Genomic DNA, 21394 nt, shown 5'->3' on the forward strand with positions numbered 1-21394 from the left:
ATAACTAACTTGCAAAAATGTGATAATTATAGAAAGGAAAAAAATATCTTCAAAGGCTTCAGCTTGTAACTTTATTTTGATGTGAAGCCTCCTGAAACTGCAGAACCAATTTCAGAACTCATTTCTCTTGGCAAAATGACAAGTTGCAATTCATTGCTGTAATCCTTAATAGAATAGGATGCAAAATCTTCTCAAAATGCTCTCTGGAAGCTCAGATGCTGAATCTCTGCCTTCCCTTGCAGCTCCGTGCTTTGCATTAATCTGTGACTGGACTCAGTGGTTTGATGCTAGCAATCCAGAAGTGGATGGCGGTGACTACGAAACCTACGAGGCTATAAGAAAGAAATATGGAGACAAAATCTGTAAAGCTCCCGAGGAAATTGATTGCAGGGCTCAAGATATGCCTGATGTGAGCTTAGAGGAACTTGGCCAGAAAGTAGAGTGCAATGTTACTTACGGACTGATCTGCGAAAACAAGGAGCAAGATGTGACCATGTGGGAACTCTGCTATAATTATGAAATCAGGGTAAACTGCTGCGACTGGCAAGAAACCTCTTGTGAGGCTAAACCAACTTCAACACCAACTACAACCACTTCCAGCACAACAGTACCTACCCCCACTACAACCAGGTGGCCCACAGTTTCCACCACAACAACCTCCACCCCAACCACCAGCACCTCAGGACCTTCTTCAGGTATTTAGCAGACTCGTGCTTTGACATAGAAGAAATAAAGGGCTGTTGGCTGCTAAAGGCCCGTTGTCTCCATAGCAGATAGTGAGCTGGCAGGAACTCTGGGCTTGGGGCTCTATCCTTCTGCTGGAGAGAAGGTTTCCAGTTGTACAAGACCAGAGCAGGCCATGATGTAGAGTACCATCATTTTGGGTGTTGTCTGGGTGGGGTTGTGCAGAACTGCCCTGCTTTCCCTCTCTCAGTGCTAAAGTTTGCTTGTGGTTATGGATCTAGGAAGGATTTCTCTTCCAGGCTTTCACTCTGAAGGTTGCCACATGCTATGAATCGTGGTTGCTGATATCTAGCAGTAACCTTGTGAACCTCTTCATCAGGCTGACACAGGGAAATTACAAACAGACAGGAATATATCCCCTTACTAAGGAATGTACAGTTCAGAGGTATTGAACTCGCCCCCTTAGTAACATTTGTTCATTATAAGCATCTGCAGTTACCTACTATTAATATCGACTTGTGCATAATTCTATTGGCTAGTAAATAAGAGAGAACTTGGATTTGGTTCTTGATGGGGTTTTTCATTTTTTATGTAGATTTCAGAGCAAAACGTTTTTCTGTAGGAATGTTGCCAGAGGGATGGAGAAATTCCCCTATGGGGACAGACTGAGAGAGTTGGGGTTGCTCGGCTTCGAGGAAAGAAGGCTCCAGGGACACCTCAGAGCAGCCTTCCAGTACCTGAAGCAGGCCTACGAGAAAGCTGTGAAGGGACTTTTTACTAGAGTTGGTTGTGATGGGATGAGAAGCTTGAGGAGGGGAGATTTAGACTGGAGATTAGGAAGAAATTCTTGACAGTGAGGCTAGGGAGACACTGGAACAGGTTGCCCAGGAAGGCTGTGGATGCCTCCTGCCTGGGAGGTGTTCAAGGCCAGGCTGGATGAGGCCTTGAGCAAGCTGGGCTGGTGGGAGGTGTCCCTGCCTGTGGAAGGTGTCCCGGGCAGGGGTGTTGGAACTGAATGATCTTTAAGGTCCCTTCCAACCCAAACCATTCTATGAATCTATATTCCTATGCTTGTTTCCTTCCCATACCACAGCTTCCCCTCTCAGTTCTTACTCCATGAGACAGTGAGATGTTCTGAATAATAAGGCCAACAGAAAGCCTCCCAGAGCCCTACTCCTCCTCACATCTTACCTATTGTCAGGTATTTCTAGTGCGATTTAGTGAGAAGCACATTAGACCAACATTCCTAGTCTTTTTGCTAGGAAAGGACTGTCTGTGCACTGCTCAGAAATTCTTTGGGGCCAGAAAGGAAGGTCTGGTGAAACAGACCCTCAAGGTGCTTAGGAGTGGGCTGACTGCTATCAATTTGTGACAGCTACTTATGTTTAGAACCCCTGCCCAGTGCATATTATTCTTAGTAACCCATCTTGCACCTTCGTCTGTTTTGTCTCTCCCTGCTGCCCCTAACAGCCCCGCCTTCAACCACCACGAGCACAGAGTTTCCTCCACCCGTATCTACAACTACTCCCAGGCCAACACCACCACAGCCTCCCAGCAGCACCACCACTGTGCCTCCTTCCAGCACCACCACCACTGTGCCTCCTCCCAGCAGCACCACCACTGTGCCTCCTTCCAGCACCACCACCACTGTGCCTCCTCCCAGCAGCACCACCACTGTGCCTCCTCCCAGCACCACCACCACTGTGCCTCCTCCCAGCACCACCACCACGGTGCCACCTCCCAGCAGCACCACCACTGTGCCTCCTCCCAGCACCACCACCACTGTGCCTCCTCCCAGCAGCACTACCACAACGCCTCCTCCCAGCACCACCACCACTGTGCCTCCTCCCAGCAGCACCACCACCACTGTGCCTCCTCCCAGCACCACCACCACGGTGCCACCTCCCAGCAGCACCACCACTGTGCCTCCTCCCAGCAGCACCACCACTGTGCCTCCTTCCAGCAGCACCACCACAGTGCCTCCTCCCAGCAGCACCCCCATAGGTACATGTCTGCTCTGTTGCCCAGTGTGTTGCCTTGCTGTGGAACAGATGAAATTCTCTGGGCACCTACATTCTCTCTTCACTCCTGCCCCTGTCACATGTTCCCCTTATGAGAGTGGCTTTTGCACACCAGAAGCTCAAGAGAGCCAGGTGCCCTGGCTAGGAGGGTACACTCTGTGGCTTAGCAGTGCCTGTATCCAGATCTGGCCCTGGTGTGCTCTGTAGGGCTGAGAAGGGGAAGCCTGCCCAGGCGCTTGAGCTTTGTTGTGGCCAGGCCAGGTGACCAGTGTAGAAGTGGCCCAGGGCCAGCCTTATGTGCAGTGGGGCCCCAGAGCACCACCCTGAAGTGTTCTTTTCTGCCCTGCTGTGTCTAACTGTTCCTCTTGCTGTCCCCCAGACTGTAGCTGTGTCTGGACCGACTGGATTGATGTGAGTTACCCAACTCCTGACAGAGACAGTGGCGACTACGAAACCTTTGACAGGATTGAAGCCGAAATCCCCTTCTGGGAGTGTGCCAAAGTGGAGAACATTTCCTGCAGAGCAGCAAAATTCCCTAACACTCCCATTGAAGACTTAGGGCAGAAGGTGGAATGCAGTGTGAAGCACGGCCTGATCTGTGAAAACAAGGACCAGACAATTGGAGGGATGATACCAATGCCTGTCTGCCTCAACTACAAGATCAGAGTCTGCTGCACCCCTGACCTGCCAGAGTGTATTCCTGGACCTAGCAGCACCCCAGTCACCACCACCACCACCACCACCACTGTGCCCCCTCCCATCAACACAACTACTACGACAGTGCCCCCTCCCAGCAGCACCACGACAACCACTGTGCCCACTCCCAGCAGCACGACAACCAGCACGATGCCTCCTCCCAGCAGCACTACGACCACCACGGGTCCACCTCCCAGCAGCACCACCACCACTGTGCCACCAACTAGCACCACAACCACACCGTCTCCTCCCAGCAGCACCACCACAATGCCTCCTCCCAGCAGCACTACCACCACAACACCACCACCTCCTCCCAGCAGCACTACCACCACACCAACACCACCTCCTCCCAGCAGCACCACCATCACAACGCTTCCTCCCAGCAGCACTACCACCACAACGCCACCACCTCCTCCCAGCAGCACCACCACCACAACACCACCACCTCCTCCCAGCAGCACTACCACCACAACGCCACCACCTCCTCCCAGCAGCACTACCACCATACCACCACCACCTCCTCCCAGCAGCACCACCACCACAACGCTTCCTCCCAGCAGCACCACCACCACAACGCCTCCTCCCAGCAGCACTACCACCACAACACCACCACCTCCCAGCAGCACTACCACCACACCACCACCACCTCCTCCCAGCAGCACTACCACCACACCACCACCACCTCCTCCCAGCAGCACCACCACCACAACGCCTCCTCCCAGCAGCACTACCACCACAACACCACCACCTCCTCCCAGCAGCACTACCACCACAACACCACCACCTCCTCCCAGCAGCACCACCACAACGCCTACTCCCAGCAGCACCACCACCACAACAACACCACCTCCTCCCAGCAGCACTACCACCACACCACCACCACCTCCTCCCAGCAGCACCACCACCACGCCTCCTCCCAGCAGCACTACCACCACAACACCACCGCCTCCTCCCAGCAGCACCACCACAACGCCTCCTCCCAGCAGTACTACCACCACAACACCACCACCTCCTCCCAGCAGCACTACCACCACAACGCTTCCTCCCAGCAGCACCACCACCACAACACCACCACCTCCTCCCAGCAGCACCACAACGCCTCCTCCCAGCACCACTACCACCACAACACCACCACCACCTCCTCCCAGCACCACCACAACGCCTCCTCCCAGCAGCACCACCACCACGCCTCCTCCCAGCAGCACTACCACCACAACGCCCTCTCCCAGAAGCACTACCACAACACCATCACCTCCTCCCAGCAGCACTACCACAACACCACTGCCTCCTCCCAGCAGCACCACCACAACGCCTCCTCCCAGCAGCACTACCACCACAACGCCACCACCTCCTCCCAGCAGCACCACCACAACGCCACCACCTCCTCCCAGCAGCACCACCACTGTGCCTCCTCCCAGCAGCACTACCACCACAACACCACCACCTCCTCCCAGCAGCACTACCACAGTGCCTCCTCCCAGCAGCACCACCACTGTGCCTCCTCCCAGCAGCACCACCACAACGCCTCCTCCCAGCAGCACTACCACCACAACGCCACCACCTCCTCCCAGCAGCACCACCACAACGCCACCACCTCCTCCCAGCAGCACCACCACAACGCCTCCTCCCAGCAGCACCACCACTGTGCCTCCTCCCAGCACCACCACCACGGTGCCACCTCCCAGCAGCACCACCACTGTGCCTCCTCCCAGCAGCACCACCACTGTGCCTCCTTCCAGCAGCACCACCACAGTGCCTCCTCCCAGCAGCACCCCCATAGGTACATGTCTGCTCTGTTGCCCAGTGTGTTGCCTTGCTGTGGAACAGATGATATTCTCTGGGCACCTACATTCTCTCTTCACTCCTGCCCCTGTCACATGTTCCCCTTATGAGAGTGGCTTTTGCACACCAGAAGCTCAAGAGAGCCAGGTGCCCTGGCTAGGAGGGTACACTCTGTGGCTTAGCAGTGCCTGTATCCAGATCTGGCCCTGGTGTGCTCTGTAGGGCTGAGAAGGGGAAGCCTGCCCAGGCGCTTGAGCTTTGTTGTGGCCAGGCCAGGTGACCAGTGTAGAAGTGGCCCAGGGCCAGCCTTATGTGCAGTGGGGCCCCAGAGCACCACCCTGAAGTGTTCTTTTCTGCCCTGCTGTGTCTAACTGTTCCTCTTGCTGTCCCCCAGACTGTAGCTGTGTCTGGACCGACTGGATTGATGTGAGTTACCCAACTCCTGACAGAGACAGTGGCGACTACGAAACCTTTGACAGGATTGAAGCCGAAATCCCCTTCTGGGAGTGTGCCAAAGTGGAGAACATTTCCTGCAGAGCAGCAAAATTCCCTAACACTCCCATTGAAGACTTAGGGCAGAAGGTGGAATGCAGTGTGAAGCACGGCCTGATCTGTGAAAACAAGGACCAGACAATTGGAGGGATGATACCAATGCCTGTCTGCCTCAACTACAAGATCAGAGTCTGCTGCACCCCTGACCTGCCAGAGTGTATTCCTGGACCTAGCAGCACCCCAGTCACCACCACCACCACCACCACCACTGTGCCCCCTCCCATCAACACAACTACTACGACAGTGCCCCCTCCCAGCAGCACCACGACTACCACTGTGCCCACTCCCAGCAGCACGACAACCAGCACGATGCCTCCTCCCAGCAGTACTACGACCACCACGGGTCCACCTCCCAGCAGCACCACCACCACTGTGCCACCAACTAGCACCACAACCACACCGTCTCCTCCCAGTAGCACCACCACAATGCCTCCTCCCAGCAGCACTACCACCACAACGCCACCACCTCCTCCCAGCAGCACCACCACTGTGCCTCCTCCCAGCAGCACTACTACCACAACGCCTCCTCCCAGCAGCACTACCACCACAACGCCACCACCTCCTCCCAGCACCACGACCACAACGCCACCACCTCCTCCCAGCAGCACCACCACAACGCCTCCTCCCAGCAGCACTACCACCACAACGCCTCCTCCCAGCAGCACTACCACCACGCCTCCTCCTAGCAGCACTACCACCACAACGCCACCACCTCCTCCCAGCAGCACCACAACCACAACACCTCCTCCCAGCAGCACCACCACAACGCCTCCTCCCAGCAGCACTACCACCACGCCTCCTCCCAGCAGCACTACCACCACGCCTCCTCCCAGCAGCACTACCACCACAACGCCACCACCTCCTCCCAGCAGCACCACCACCACAACACCTCCTCCCAGCAGCACCACCACAACAACACCTCCTCCCAGCAGCACCACCACAACACCTCCTCCCAGCAGCACCACCACAATGCCTCCTCCCAGCAGCACTACCACATCTCCACCTCCCACCAGCACCACCACCACAACGCCACAACCTCCTCCCAGCAGCACCACCACCACACCTCCTCCCAGCACCACCACCACAACGCCTCCTCCCAGCAGCACCACCACCACAACGCCACCACCTCCTCCCAGCAGCACCACCACCACAACGCCACCACCTCCTCCCAGCAGCACCACCACCACAACGCCACCACCTCCTCCCAGCAGCACCACCACCACAACGCCTCCTCCCAGCAGCACCACCACCACAACGCCACCACCTCCTCCCAGCAGCACCACCACCACAATGCCTGCTCCCAGCAGCACCACCACCACACCTCCTGCCAGCAGCACCACCACAACGCCTCCTCCCAGCAGCACTACCACAACTCCACCTCCCACCAGCACCACCACCACAACGCCACCTCCTCCTCCCAGCAGCACCACCACAACGCCTCCTCCCAGCAGCACTACCACAACTCCACCTCCCACCAGCACCACCACCACGCCACCACCTCCTCCCAGCAGCACCACCACAACGCCTCCTCCCAGCAGCACTACCACAACGCCTCCTCCCAGCAGCACCACCACAACGCCTCCTCCCAGCAGCACTACCACAACTCCACCTCCCACCAGCACCACCACCACAACGCCACCTCCTCCTCCCAGCAGCACCACCACAACGCCTCCTCCCAGCAGCACTACCACAACCCCACCTCCCAGCAGCACCACCACCACAACGCCACCACCTCCTCCCAGCAGCACCACCACCACAACGCCACCACCTCCTCCCAGCAGCACTACCACAACGCCTCCTCCCAGCAGCACCACCACCACAACGCCACCACCTCCTCCCAGCAGCACTACCACAACGCCTCCTCCCAGCAGCACTACCACAACTCCACCTCCCAGCAGCACCACCACCACACCTCCTCCCAGCAGCACCACCACCACACCTCCTCCCAGCAGCACCACCACCACAACACCACCACCTCCTCCCAGCAGCACCACCACAACGCCTCCTCCCAGCAGCACTACCACAACGCCTCCTCCCAGCAGCACTACCACAACCCCACCTCCCACCAGCAGCACCACCACAACGCCACCACCTCCTCCCAGCAGCACCACCACGGTGCCACCTCCCAGCAGCACCACAACCACCACCGTGTCTCCACCCAGCAGCACCACCACTGTGCCACCTCCCAGCAGCACTACGACCACCAGCACCCCAGGGACAACACCTAGTGTTCCTGGCACACCACCACCCACCACAACTACTACAAGCACGGTCACAGGACCAACAATAATTACCAAAACCCCATCAGTGCCACCAACTGAAGGACAACAAGGTAATCCTCTGGCTGTGTTGTCATTTTGGCATTGTCATGGGAGAAATCCTGTTTTCTGTTTGGTTTTTTGCTTTTTTTTTTGTTTTTTTTTTTTTTTTTTTTTTGTAGCCCAACTTCTGTTTGAATTTCCTTTCTGTGAGGATGTACTTGCTGCACAGTTCTAAGTTAGCATAGAACCATAGCAAAATTTGGGTTCCAGGGCACCTTTTTGTAGATCTTTTAGTCAAATCTCTTCTATGGGCAGGGTTGCTCAGCGCCTCTTTCAAACTGACCTTAATGCTTCTAGAGATGGGACATCCATGAGTATTTTGGGCAACCTTTTCCAGAGTCTCACCACATTCATCTTAAAAAAATCTCTTCCTAGCATCCAGTCAATATCTCTGCTCTTTGAGTTCAAATCTTCTGGCCTTTGCCTTGTCTCTACATGCTATAGGAAAAGACTGGTTCCTTTTTATGCATTGAATGGCTACAATAAGGTCCCCCTGGAGCCTTCTCTTTTCCAGCTGAATGACCACAACTCTCTCAGCGTCTCTTGATAGGGGAGGTGTTTTTGACCTCTGACAGTTTTTCTGGCCTTCTTCTGAACCTGGCCATAGAGTTTCATGTCTGTCTTGTACTGGGGACCACAGAGATGGATGTAGTATTCCGAGTGGGGCCTCATGGGTGTGGAGTAGAGCAGGTTCTGCAGTGAGCTCTTGGTTAGGTGGGAAATTGCACGTTTCTGGTTCTCAGTTCCATTCCTCTGATTAGTGGGAAGATCATGAGTGTTTTCATCCTTGTTCCTCTGCCTGAGGCAGGCTCTGAATTGAGGGGAAGTCTTGCTTTTGCTGCTCTTGGACATTGCCCTTCAGCTGGAGCAAATGTAGTCAGCAGGACCCATGGTGTGGAGTGGAAGTAGGGCTTGGTTTTGTGGCACTGTCACTTCAGGCTCTGCTTGGGCTCAGCTGTGCAGGCTTTCTTCCCTTTCTTGTGTTGTCTCTGTGGCCATTGCTGGCTGTAGGAAGCCTTGAAAGTTTTCCCTGGCAGGATTTAGGGAAAGGATTCAGACTGTGGGTTACCCCTTGCCACAGACCAAGCCTCTGTGCAGCTGGCTTTTCCTAGTCTTCCCATAAGAGTTTTCTCCAACTGTGTGCATGCAGTTGGGAAGCAAGATGATGCTTTGGCAGCAGTATGAGACCCTGTAATATCCCTGTGGACCTGCCTGTGCAACAGTACATCACTTCTTGTTCTGTTTCCTTCTAAACATGAAGGAGTTTGCCAGTCCTCACCCAAATATGAGTTAATGTGGGATACTAAATGTGAGATACTTGAATGTGTCCAGAGAAGGGCAATGAGGCTGGGGAGAGGCCTTGAGCACAAGCCCTATGAGGAGAGGTTGAGGGAGCTGGGGATGTTTATCCTGGAGAGGAGGTGGCTCAGGGCAGACCTTATTGCTCTCTATAACTACCTGAAGGGAGGTTGTAGCCAGGAGGGGGTTGGGCTCTTCTCCCAGGCAACCAGAGGCAGAACAAGAGGACACAGTCCCAAGCTGCACCAGGGGAAGTTTAGGCTGGAGGTGAGGAGAAAGTTCTTCACAGAAAGAGTAACTGGCCATTGGAATGTGCTGCCCAGGGAGGTGGTGGAGTCACCATCTCTGGAGGTGTTTAAAAAAATATTGGATGTGGCACTTGGAGCCATGGTTTAGTTGTCAGGAGGTGTTAGGTATTAGGCAATAAGTTGGACTTGATGATCTCTGAGGTCTTTTCCAACCTGACTGATTTTGTGATTAATTGTAGATGAAGGATTGTCCTAGTGGACTATGTGTGCTGAAGCAGCATATCTTGCTTCCTCCTGTAGTGATGGGACGAGAGGCAATGGCTTCAAATTAAAGAGTAGATTTGGATTGGATGTTAGGAACAAGTTCTGCCCCATGGAAGTGCTGGAACACTGCAACAGGTAGTCCAGGGAGGTGGTTTTGGCCCCATCCCTGGAGATATTCAAGGTGAGGTTCAACAGGGCTCTGGGCAACCTGATCTAGCTGAAGATGCCCCTGCTGACTGCAGAGGAGGTTGGACTGGATGAGCTTTGGTGGTCCTTTCCAACCCAGACCACTCTGTGATTCTCCTGACTTCCAGCACTGTAACTTCACTCTTCTAACATATGGACTGCTTCTCTATCTACCGCTTGCACAATGAGATGGCTCTGAGGCTGGCATATGAGGAGCCTGTGTTAGGGCCTATAACAAAAACTGTCTTCCATGTGCAAAAAGAAAAAAGCAGAAGAGTGAGTTTTAGGTTCCTAGGATGCTAAAATAACTTGTGGGTGAGTAGTCTTAAAGGCCTGGGAGTTAGGTATGGACCACAGATTGCTCCAGCAGCTGCCCAGAGTCATCAGATAATCAATGCTGGCAAGAAGCAGCACAAGGAAGAGTGGTTTATCCATGGGATGTGGTATGGCAGCAATACAGAACTAATCAGAGTTCACTGATGTTCAGTGAATTCCCTTGCTCTTAGGGTTCCTGAACTCTTCTCTGCAGTGTTAGCACTGCAGACAGCTCTTCCATCCAAGACAGACTGATGGTGAAGGCTTTATGTGAATATTTTTCATGCAAGTGGTAGGAGGTTATTTAAAAAGGACTCTTGTATGCAAAAGCCATTAATAAAACAGTTTCTGCTTTATTCCTTTCTTGATACCCTATGCTTAACTTTGTTGAATTTCAATTGCTGATTAGAAATTGAAATTAATAACAAACACCATGTGCCTCCCTAACATAAATCCCTTGGGTTTTCTCCTTGTTTTAGCAGGTACAACGACGCCAGAGCCAACCACCTCAGAGCCAGTCACCACTTCTGGTACAACTCCAACAGTATCTATTACCACCACTTCAGGAACAACCTCTACTAGTGTTAGTCCAGTCACTTCCACCACCACCACCACCACCATCTCAACGAGTACTGCTAGGCCAACTGCCACGTCAACTGCAGTCACCGTCCCGGGAAGTTCTACTCTGAGTACAGTTACTCCACACAGTCCAACTACACCTTCACCACCAACCACTCCTGGAAAGAATTGTTCTATCTTACCCAACGAATCTTATGTAGTAAGTAGCTTTTGTGAGTTGTTTTAGCATTGTGCTTTGGATGGAGATGAGGCACATAATGTCAGGGGTAGTAACGTGGGGTGGATATTAATCTGGATGGAGAAGTATGAGTCTGTTCAACGTCTTCTTGTTCTCTTGGGTGTCACCTGGGAGACCTGGGGCTGGTTAGTCTGGAGAAGAGAGGGTTGAGAGGTGATCTTATCAACATCTATCAGTACCTGAGGGGTGGGTGTCAGGATGAAGGTGCCAGGCTCTTTTTGGTGGTGCCCACTAATAGGACAAGGAACAATGGGTACAAGCTGGAACCCAGGCGGTTCCACTTCAACATGAGGAAAAACTTCTTTACTGTGAGGGTGCTGGAGCTCTGGAGCAGGCTGCCCATAGGGATTGTGGAGTCTCCTTCTCTGGAGCATTTCAAGACCTGCTTGGATGCCTTCCTGTGTGACCTGCCTGATTTGGCAGGGGGGTGGTACTCAATGAGCTCTGGAGGTCCCTTCAACCCCTAATAATCTATGATTCTCTGTTACTCAGTTCAATAGCTTATATACTGCTATTAGTTCCTCAAGGATAGCTTTAAGAAAGGCTTTCTTCAAGGAGTTTCTTCAGGGAGTGATGATTTTAAAGGTCATTTCCAACCTGGTTGATTCTGTGATTCTGTGAGTTAGATCACAGCTAACAGAATCTTAGAATTATTTTGTCTGGAGAAGACCTTTAAGATCATTGAGTCCAACCATTCTCTAATTCTGCCAAGTCTGGTGCTAAACCATATCCCTCAGCATCACAACTCTATCTCTTTTAAACACCTCCAGGGACTGGGGTGATGGTAGGATTCAACCACTTCCCTGAGGATGCTATTCCAGTGTTTGAGAACACTTTCAGTGAAGAACAGTTCAGTGTTTCTTGTTATTGTAGGGTAGCTTTGATGAAGAGATAACCCAGGGCTTAAGTAGTTTTGTCTCTGCTTTTGTGTGGAGAAGTTGTGTGTGTGTGTTTACAGTGCAGCCCAACAAGAAACCAGAAGGCTGAACTAGTCTGAGTTTGGAATGATTCATACTTGGCCATAGGCTGGCTTCAGGAAAGGTCTGATACAGATCATCACATTCTAATGCTTGTGAAATTGACTCAGTTCTGAGGTTTTTGGAACCCTCCACCTCTGATACAGCCTTTTAGTTTGCAGGCTTCTGATGGGGAAAAAGTGGTCAATACATATGGCACTTTAAAACTCTGCAAAAGATGTTCAGGTATAAACATGGTCAGTCTAACTGCTTCATAAGGTTGCACTTTTTCTTCCCCCTTCCCCTCTCATTCCACACACAGCCAGGAGAGACATGGTGGATCTGTGAATGCCTTAAGGCAGTGTGTATAGAAGATGATAAAATCCAGGTGGTTCCTGTGGTCTGTGATCCACCTCCTAAGCCTACGTGCTCCAATGGGCTTTCTCCTGTGCAAGTCATTGATGAGGATGGATGCTGCTGGCACTGGGAGTGTGACTGTAAGTACATGTGTTCTGGAATAATCTCTCTCCTGTGGGAGCAATACTCGTGTCAAGAGCAACAACAAGGCTGTGACCCTCAGACTTCTGGTGTTGTTTTGTTTGGAGTGCTTCATTGTGGGTTTTTTTCTGAGCTAATTGGGGGCTTTTACTTAATTTGCCATCACTTCTAAGTAACTATTGCATTAGTAGAATAAATTGGCCTCCTAAGGCAGGATTGAAATGTCCAGATGCAGGTATCTATAGGCTAGAAGTCTACACAGAAGTTACCTGTCCAGACTATGGATAAAGGCTTACCTAAGCTACAGTTAATCCTGTTCTCAGCTGTCTGTCAGAGGTGTCAGATGAGCTGTGCCCTGAGGAGGGCCTGTTTTTCCATGTTGTTGATGTTCTAGATAATGAGCTAGGGCATTGACATACACACTTCAGAAACTGAAGTGCTTAAAATTAGATGAGCTGAATCCCACCCTTACAGATTCCCTTTGTTGTTTGATCTGACCTGATACCTTGCCACAAGGAGCTAAGCCAGCTCTATGCTTTTGTAGGCTACTGCACTGGCTGGGGAGACCCCCACTACGTGACTTTTGATGGACTGTACTACAGCTATCAGGGGAACTGTACCTATGTCCTGCTGGAAGAGATTAACAAGAAAGTGGACAACTTTGGTGTCTACATTGACAACTACCACTGTGACTCAAGGGATGTGGTCTCCTGCCCTCGAACGCTGATCGTGAGGCACGAGACTCAGGAAGTGCGCATGGCGACCGTCACGCCAAACACCATGGAAGTGGAGGTAAGGCAGGATGGCGCCACTGGGTCCTGCCCTGAAAGGTTCCTACAGCATCTACCTGATTATTACTTTCACAATGTTAATGAAAAAAATGGTCTAAAAGGATGCTGAGGGGCCTGGAGCATCTCTGTGAGGATGAAAGGCTGAGAGACCTGGGGGTGTTGAGCCTGGAGAAAAGCAGCCTCAAAGCTGATCCGTAGCCAAAGGGTTGGGGGCAATAAGATAGAGCCAGGCTCTTCTCAGTGGTGCACAGTGACGGGACAAGGGTCAGTGGGCACAAACTGGAACCCAGGAGGTTCTGTCTGAAGAGAAGAAAAAAATTCTTTGCTGTGAGGGTGCCAGAACCCTGGAGCAGGCTGCCCAGAGAGGTTGTGGATTCTCCTTCTCTGGAGAGATCCCAACCCACCCTGGCCATTGTGATCCTGGGCAACCTGCTGTGGGTGCCTTGCTTTAGTAGGGGAGTTGGGCTAGATGATCTCTAGATCCCCCTAGATGGAATAAAGCTGGAAGTGGGGAGATTCAGGCTGGATGTGAGGAAGAAGTTCTTCCCCATGAGAGTGGTGAGAGCCTGGAATGGGTTGCCCAGGGAGGTGGTTGAGGCCCCATCCCTGGAGGTGTTTAAGGCCAGGCTGGATGAGGCTCTGGCCAGCCTGATGTGTAGTGTGAGGGGTTGGAACTGGCTGATCCTTGTGGTCCCTTCCAATCCTGACTGATTCTATGATTCTATGATCTCCAGAGGTCCCTTCTACTCCCTACAGTTCTGTGGTTCTGTGAAAAAGTAAGGAATCTATTTTAGATGTGGTACCATTTTGGACTGCAAAATAAGACTGCTTTTTGACTCTGAATTTCTACAAGTACTTCCCCTTCTTCCTCAAATATTTGCAGTGTGTTATTTCTCCCACATCCACAAGCTTGGGCAAATAGTACTAAGGGTTAAGGATATAAAATAAATCATTTAGAATTATTCTTTTCCTTTCTTTCATTAATGTTAAATGTTGAACGAGAGGATACAACATCAACCAGGGATAACATCAAAGTACTGGGCTTAGGCATTGTTCCAAAGTGCCATTACTAGCTTTGACTGGTGTCACATTGCTAATTTTTCACAATAGGTGTTTTTCTGTGTTTGTTTCATTTATGAACACAGTGTCCCAGCTTGAGTGCTTCCAAATCTGGTGACAACTGGGTTTTTTTTAGGCTTTTTGGGGGGTTGGTTTGGTTTCTTTTTGTACAGTAATGTATGGGACTCTTACATGTAAGTTTGTGGCATATTGTTGAAAATTAGCACCATTTAGACCTCTGGATTTAAATAAATGATACAGATTTTGGCTTATTTCTTTCATCTTTCTACAAGTATGTTCCCTTTATGTTAAGAAAGTTAAACCCGTGTGCACTAGGAATTTAGGAGGATTTTGTATTGCATTGTCAGAGGGTGTCCTCTGTGCCACAGTCATTCCAATAAACCTGTTGAGTCTTAGAATTTAGCTGTCCTAAAACTCTGAGTTTTAGCCTAGTTTATCAGGTGCTGATAGGCCTTTGACTCAGAGTAGAAAACTTTGACTTCTCAGTAGCAGGAAAGGGACAAAAAGTAAAAGTGTATTAGAATCATAGAACCATTTTGGTTGGAGAAGACCTTTAAGATCATCATATCCCAACCATTCTCTAACTACAGGTTAGAGGTGCTAAACCATGTCCCTCAGCACCACATCTCTGCCTCTTTTAAAGATTTCCAGGGATAGGGATTCAACCACCTTCCTGGGCAGCCTCATCTCCAGTGTTTGAAAACAGTGAAGAAGTTTCTTCTAATGTCCAACCTAAACCTCCCCTGGTGCAACTTGAGGCCTCTACTTTCTGCCTCCAATGCAAGGTACTGAAGACTTAGTTGTTTTCTGAAGTCAAGCTAAATATGCCTCCCTTCTGGTTTCTTTTATTAACTAGGTGACAGTAAACAAACAGGTTGTGGCTTTGCCTTACAAGAAATTTGGTGTGCTCATCTACAAGTCAGGCATAAATAATGTGGTGGAAATCCCTGAACTGAAGATGAATGTGACCTACAATGGCTTGATCTTTTCCATCAAGATACCCCACAGCCTGTTTGGCAACAACACTCAAGGACAGTGTGGTAAGGGCTTACTCTTGTCATTTGGGTACTCTCAGAAAACCACAAACAGGTAAAGGACAGCCCTGCCAGAAAGATGAATGGAATTTGATAACAAATGTGTAAATGAATCCTTCTCCCCTTACCAATTTTAGGTACCTGCAATAACAACACTGCAGATGACTGCATGCTACCAAATGGGTTGGTTGCAGAAAACTGTGAAACCATGGCAGATCACTGGCAAGTTGTTGATCCCTCCAAACCACAGTGCTCTCCAGGCTTAGTTCCTACAAGATCACCCAGCACAAGCACAGTGCATCCTTGCAAAGAGTCTGCCATCTGTGAGCTGCTTTTGGGAAGGTAGGCATTCCTCTGGGGGTTGTAAGCCTTTGCTCTTCAAATTAGGTGCCAACTGGAGGTTTCATTTCTCACTATAAAGTGTTTCTAGCTATTGCTCCATTTCTTGGAGCTTTGTGGGTTGCTTCTGCTCTTTTCACTGTTTCCAGATGTCACTCTGCTGACAGTTTGATTCCAACCCTCTGGCTACTACATCAACTGTTCTTGATACTCTCATGTTCTACATTCTCTGCCCTCCACTGTCCTGTGTTGTTACCTTTTCTCACACTCACTCAGGAGACAACAGCCCAACTGAATCTTCATTGTAGAATGTCATGTCAGAATTGAAAAAAGAAGAAATCAAAATAATCTCTTTAGAAAAGTATTTCATGGTTCCACTTTGTAATATTCATGTAACTCCTGGACAGAAGGTGCTGGTGTCAGAATGTTTTATAGCTGAGGGGAGAAAATGTTAAGCATGTGTCACAGATTGCATTGGGTTGGAAGGGACCCTCAGAGGGCATCTTGTCTACCTTCCCTGCAGGCAGCAGGCACACCTCCAACTACATCAGGCTGCCCAGGGACTCAACAAGTCCAATCTTGAATGTCTCCAGGGATGGGGCCTCGACCACAGTATTTTATCACTCTCACTGTGCAGAACTTCCTCCTGATGTCCAGCCTAAATCTGCTCTGCTCCTGTTTCAAACCATTGCCCCTCATCCTATCCCCACAGGCCTTTCTGAACAGTCCCTCCTCAACCTTCCTGTAGCCCCCTTCAGATATTGAAATGTAGTTATAAGGTCTCCCTGGAATCTTCTCTTTCCCAGCCCCACCTCTCCCAGCTTGTCTTCATAGAAGAGATGCTCCAGCCCTCTGATCACCTTTGTGGCCCTCCTCTGGACCCACTGCAGTAGGTTTATGTTGGAAGGTTACAATCTAGATAAGTGCTGTTATTAGAAATCTCTCATCAATTGTTCACCTCTCCTTAAGCACTGCAGTTGCCACATTATAACACATTAAGCATGTTGAGGAATTCCTGGCTGATTCAGTAATTAACTCGTTTAAAGAGTGGACAGAAACCATTTTACTCTCAAAAGAAGTAAATAAATAGGCTCTCATTGAATTGGAGAGAAATACAGAATTACATTAAAAAATATACAGAAAATACAGAACACTTGAATTCTTAACTCCTAATACATTTACAGGATACCTGAAAACCCACCAGAAACCTTCCCCCAACCAGAGTAAGCCACAAGCCCCAGCGCTCATTTTTCTCCCCCTTCTGTTGCCTCCCTTGCGTAAACAGTCCAAGATTGTGCAGCACAAATTAGTCAGGTCTCTGAATGCCACTCCCCCATTGTTACCAGAAGATAAGGACTCCTGACAGAGAGCAGACAGGAGGGAGAAAAAAGAATGACTTGGCCTTGCTGCCAACCTGTAAAGAGAGAGCAGATTCTGGCACTGAATAGCAGCATTAAAATTTTCCAGTCCTTTGCTGGTGCTGTAGTAGTGTGGTGGGCTGAATTTCCCCTCCCACATTAACAACTGCAGACTAGCTCAGTTTGGAAGTAAATGGAGCTGTATTTACAGGCAAAACTACAGTCTACAATGGAATGCAATGACTCTGTGCAAATATACACTACTTACAATATTCACAAACCTGTACAATTAACAGAAACAGCACAAAACACTCCCTACACCCCTGCCTCCCCCTTCCCTGCCTTCTGCAGACCCCCCTGGCAGAAGGAAGAAAGCCAAGAAGCAGAGAGGTTGTTAAACTTAGCTTTTCAAGGTCAGTACGCCAGTATGTTATCTGCAAAGCAAAAGCCAGAGAGAAACGCAGACTGCCCAGCAGAGAAACACCAGACAGAGAGACTGAGACTTTGTGTTTTGAGTACTGACTCTTAAACATTTCTCTCTCTCCAATGGAAGTGTTTAGAATAAGCATTATTTTGCTTTCTTACACCCAATTGTGATTTGTTTACATCCTTTCACTTTTCTGCTCAAACTCTGTGAAAAGAAAGTAAAGGCATAGCTTTAAAACTATCACAGCTGGTCCTTACTGGTCCTCCTGGAGGACTCAACTCTATGTTTGTTTTTTTTTTTTACTTCAAGGCCTCAAAGTGCCACAGTAACCATGAGAACTGTTTCTGTTTCTAGTGTGTTTGAGCCATGCCACAGCGCCGTCAGCCCTGACAAGTACTACGTAGCCTGCTTGTTTGACAGTTGTGTGCTGCCCAACCTAGACCTGGAATGCTCCAGTCTGCAGATCTATGCTGCCACCTGTGCTGATCAAAGTGTCTGCATCGACTGGAGAAGTCACACTAATGGTGTCTGCTGTAAGTATTTGGCCCTTTGTCTTGGAACTAGTAGGGAAGCTTAGGTGGCATGTCCTAGTGGTGAGTTATATTGCTTTCCAAGCAGTGAAGACACCAATGAATCACACCTGCTGCTTTCTTTAAGGTATTTTGCAGGTAGCATTTTTAACAATGGGAGGGAAGATGAACCAGTAAAAATACAAATCTCTTGACTGTGCCAGAAACTTCTGTATCAAGAGATACTTGTTTGCACACAGGCAGTTTGGTGTTCTGCAGGCATCTTCTGCATTTAGTGACTTGTTTTCAGAGAATTAGAATCATAAAGGTTGGAAAAGACCTCTAAGATCATCAAGTCCAACCAGTAACCAATCACCACCATGGTCATCAAACCATGTGCCTAAGTGCCATGGCTGCAGGTTTCTTGAACACCTCCAGGGGTGGTGATTCCACCACCTCCCTGGGCAGCCTATACCAAAGCCTGACCACTATTGCAGGAAAGAAGATTTCCTAATATCTTACCTAAACCTCCTCTGGCTGTACTAAGAAGATGACAGAGGGTAAAGATACACTTCCCCTTAAGAAGTTGTGCAAAAGAGACCAAAATTATGAAAAAAAAAAAGTAGTAGTTGAGATGTAGACTCTTGACTTTACCTCCTTAATGTAAAATATATGATGGTGGTTAAATTGCATCAAATAGAGAGATGTGAGCCTGCTATCTGGGTTTTGGGTTTGGCTTTTTCTTTGCTTCTCAAGATTGTCAAAGATGCATAAGAAAATAAGTCATCAGTCTTTAATTTCTAAGCCTAAGGTCACAGGGCTTTTATATGATATTGTTACTGAGCTCTTCCTCCCTTTTCTTTTTTTCTCCCATTCCAGCCTATAAGTGTCCCTCAGGTAAAGAATACAGAGCATGTGGTCCTATTCAAGAGACGACCTGCAAATCAAGGTGAATAATTCCTTCACTGTTACTCTTACAACCTTGCACTCATATCTTAATGCATAGGTGGATGAGAGACATCAGCCTCCTGTTGTCTCGTAAACTGGCTGTCAAACCTGGTACCACTGGTCTCTTGATCCTCAATCTGGCTGTCTCTAGTGTTCATGTTGTTTGATGACACCAAACATGAATGCTGACCATCCTGAAATGACAGAGCACCTCTAGAGCACCTCTCCTATGAAGACAGACTGAGAGAGTTAGGGAGAGGAAAAGACTCCAAGGAGACCTTCTTGTGGCCTTCCAATATCTGAAGGGGGCTACAAGAAAGTTGGGGAGGGACTTTTTAGGGTGTCAGGGAGTGACAGGAATGGGGGTAATGGAGCAAAACTCGAAGTGGGGACATTCAGATTGGATGTCAGTAAGAAGTTTTTCACCATGAGGGTGGTGAGAGACTGGCACAGGTTGCCCAGGGAGGTGGTGGAAGCTTCATCCCTGGAGGGTTTTGCAGCCAGGCTGGATGTGGCTGTGAGCAACCTGCTGTGGTGTGAGGTGTCCCTGCCCATGGCAGAGGGGTTGGAACTGGCTGATCCTTGGGATCCTTTCCAACTCTGACAATTCTGTAGTGCCATCAGAATGAGCTGTTTAAGGGGTCCTGTCTGAAAACAATTGGTATTCAGTTCAACCAGTAATGTTTTCCCCTTTTTTCCTTTGTTTTGGTGGTTGTTTGTGGGGCTGGAACTGGATGATCCCTGAGGTCCCTTCCAACCCTGACGATTCTATGATGATTCTATGTGCAGATCATTTGCTATGCTGCCTTCAGTGAAAGGCTGTTTGGCACAATCCTCCTCTGCCTGCCTGTGACAGTAACAGTGTTCCTTGCAATATTTTGTCTCGTGCAGTCAACAAAATGAAACTTCAACTAGGCAAGTGGAAGGCTGCTTCTGTCCCAATGGAACTATGCTCTATGACCCCAGCATAAATGTCTGCGTCAAAACCTGCGGTGAGTCTTACTGCTTCACTTGGAGGCTGTGTTGGCTTCTGCCATGTTGTTTCCTTCTCAAGTATGCAACATAGATCAGACTACGTGCTGCACTCAACATATAGAGGAGATGTCTACTGTTGTATGAGTGGTAATGGAGACTTGTGTTGGTGTTTTCACAGGCTGTGTTGGAATGGACATGATACCAAGAGAGGTAGGATGCGATGTGCTTTTGTCTTTCATGTAGAGGTTGAAGGTGGGGATAGGAGAGTGGTCTTGTTTTGGGGTCTCTCAGCTTTTCATTTCTGTTTTTACTGCTCTTCTTTTTAGTTGGTGACCATGTAATCACTCCCTTTTTCTTTAACAACAGTTTGGGGAAAGGTTTACAGTGGGCTGTCAGGACTGTATTTGCATGGAAGGTGGAAGTGGCATTGTGTGTGAGCCTCATAAATGTCCTGCACAAAATGAGACCACTTGTGATGGAGAAGGTTTCTATAAGGTCATTGTGGTCAATTCTGAAGATGCCTGCTGCCCCATCAGCTCCTGCAGTAAGTTTGTATTTTTCTTTCTACTCTTTCTATATCCTTTAGGAATAGAAAGGAAAAGAGAACTGAAGTAGGTTAGCACCAGAGACCTGCAGCAGGGAGTCACAAGACATTATCTTCCCTCATGCTTTCTAAATTCAGCTTGCCTAGTGGTAGGGAAAATAAGTTTTAATACTGCAATGACTCAGTATAACTGAACCTGTAGTTCAAGACCACTTTATATTCAAGTAAAATGCAGATAGATGATGGAATTCTATGTGGGTTTTCATTCTGCAGCAGTTACCTACAACCTTGGAGAGAGTAACAACTGTCCCTTACTTCTCTGCAAGGAACTGTGATAATTTTTTAGCACCTGGAGGATCTGGACTCTTTCCTAGCAGTGAGAAGTCTATCCTACATGCTTTGCTAGATGCCTGTCTCTAGTAGCTGTGATTAAATGTGCTTTCTGGCTCATTCCCTTTCTTGGTTTTTTTTGTTTGTTTGTTTTTCAGAATGCAACACAAGCTTGTGCACAGCTAATGCTCCCAAGTGTAGTCCAGGATTTGAAGTTCAATCTCAAATTCCCAGTGGCAAGTGCTGTCCTGTGTACCAGTGTGGTAAGTCCCTTGGAAACATATTACACTGATTAGCATTATCTATGATGTAATTAGCATCACAGACTGCATGCAACAGCCTGAGTTGTGAAACAAACACAGTCAACATCTACAAAGAGGTTACTGCTAACACTGGTTATGGTGAATAACTACAAAATCA

At 49.4% G+C, this 21394-nt stretch overlaps 1 protein-coding gene across 1 annotated transcript in view; it reads left to right on the forward strand.

Annotated features, from left to right (window-relative positions):
- The window catches only part of MUC2 (mucin 2, oligomeric mucus/gel-forming), a 69943-nt gene that overhangs the window by 39304 nt on the left and 9245 nt on the right, over window positions 1-21394 (forward strand). Inside the window, exons 30-48 of the mRNA XM_054390733.1 lie at window positions 243-695; window positions 2155-2688; window positions 3085-3614; window positions 4560-4741; window positions 4937-4988; window positions 5118-5181; window positions 5578-6339; window positions 7951-8067; window positions 10848-11146; window positions 12464-12638; window positions 13184-13431; window positions 15367-15550; window positions 15682-15886; window positions 18023-18212; window positions 19065-19126; window positions 20017-20117; window positions 20279-20310; window positions 20467-20644; window positions 21133-21237. Of these exons, the coding sequence (XP_054246708.1) occupies window positions 243-695; window positions 2155-2688; window positions 3085-3614; window positions 4560-4741; window positions 4937-4988; window positions 5118-5181; window positions 5578-6339; window positions 7951-8067; window positions 10848-11146; window positions 12464-12638; window positions 13184-13431; window positions 15367-15550; window positions 15682-15886; window positions 18023-18212; window positions 19065-19126; window positions 20017-20117; window positions 20279-20310; window positions 20467-20644; window positions 21133-21237 (4473 nt within the window). The remainder of the gene's footprint in view (window positions 1-242; window positions 696-2154; window positions 2689-3084; window positions 3615-4559; window positions 4742-4936; window positions 4989-5117; window positions 5182-5577; window positions 6340-7950; window positions 8068-10847; window positions 11147-12463; window positions 12639-13183; window positions 13432-15366; window positions 15551-15681; window positions 15887-18022; window positions 18213-19064; window positions 19127-20016; window positions 20118-20278; window positions 20311-20466; window positions 20645-21132; window positions 21238-21394) is intronic.

The sequence above is a fragment of the Indicator indicator genome, chromosome 21 (genome assembly GCF_027791375.1).
Source record: "Indicator indicator isolate 239-I01 chromosome 21, UM_Iind_1.1, whole genome shotgun sequence".
NCBI classification, from domain to species: Eukaryota; Metazoa; Chordata; class Aves; order Piciformes; family Indicatoridae; genus Indicator; species Indicator indicator.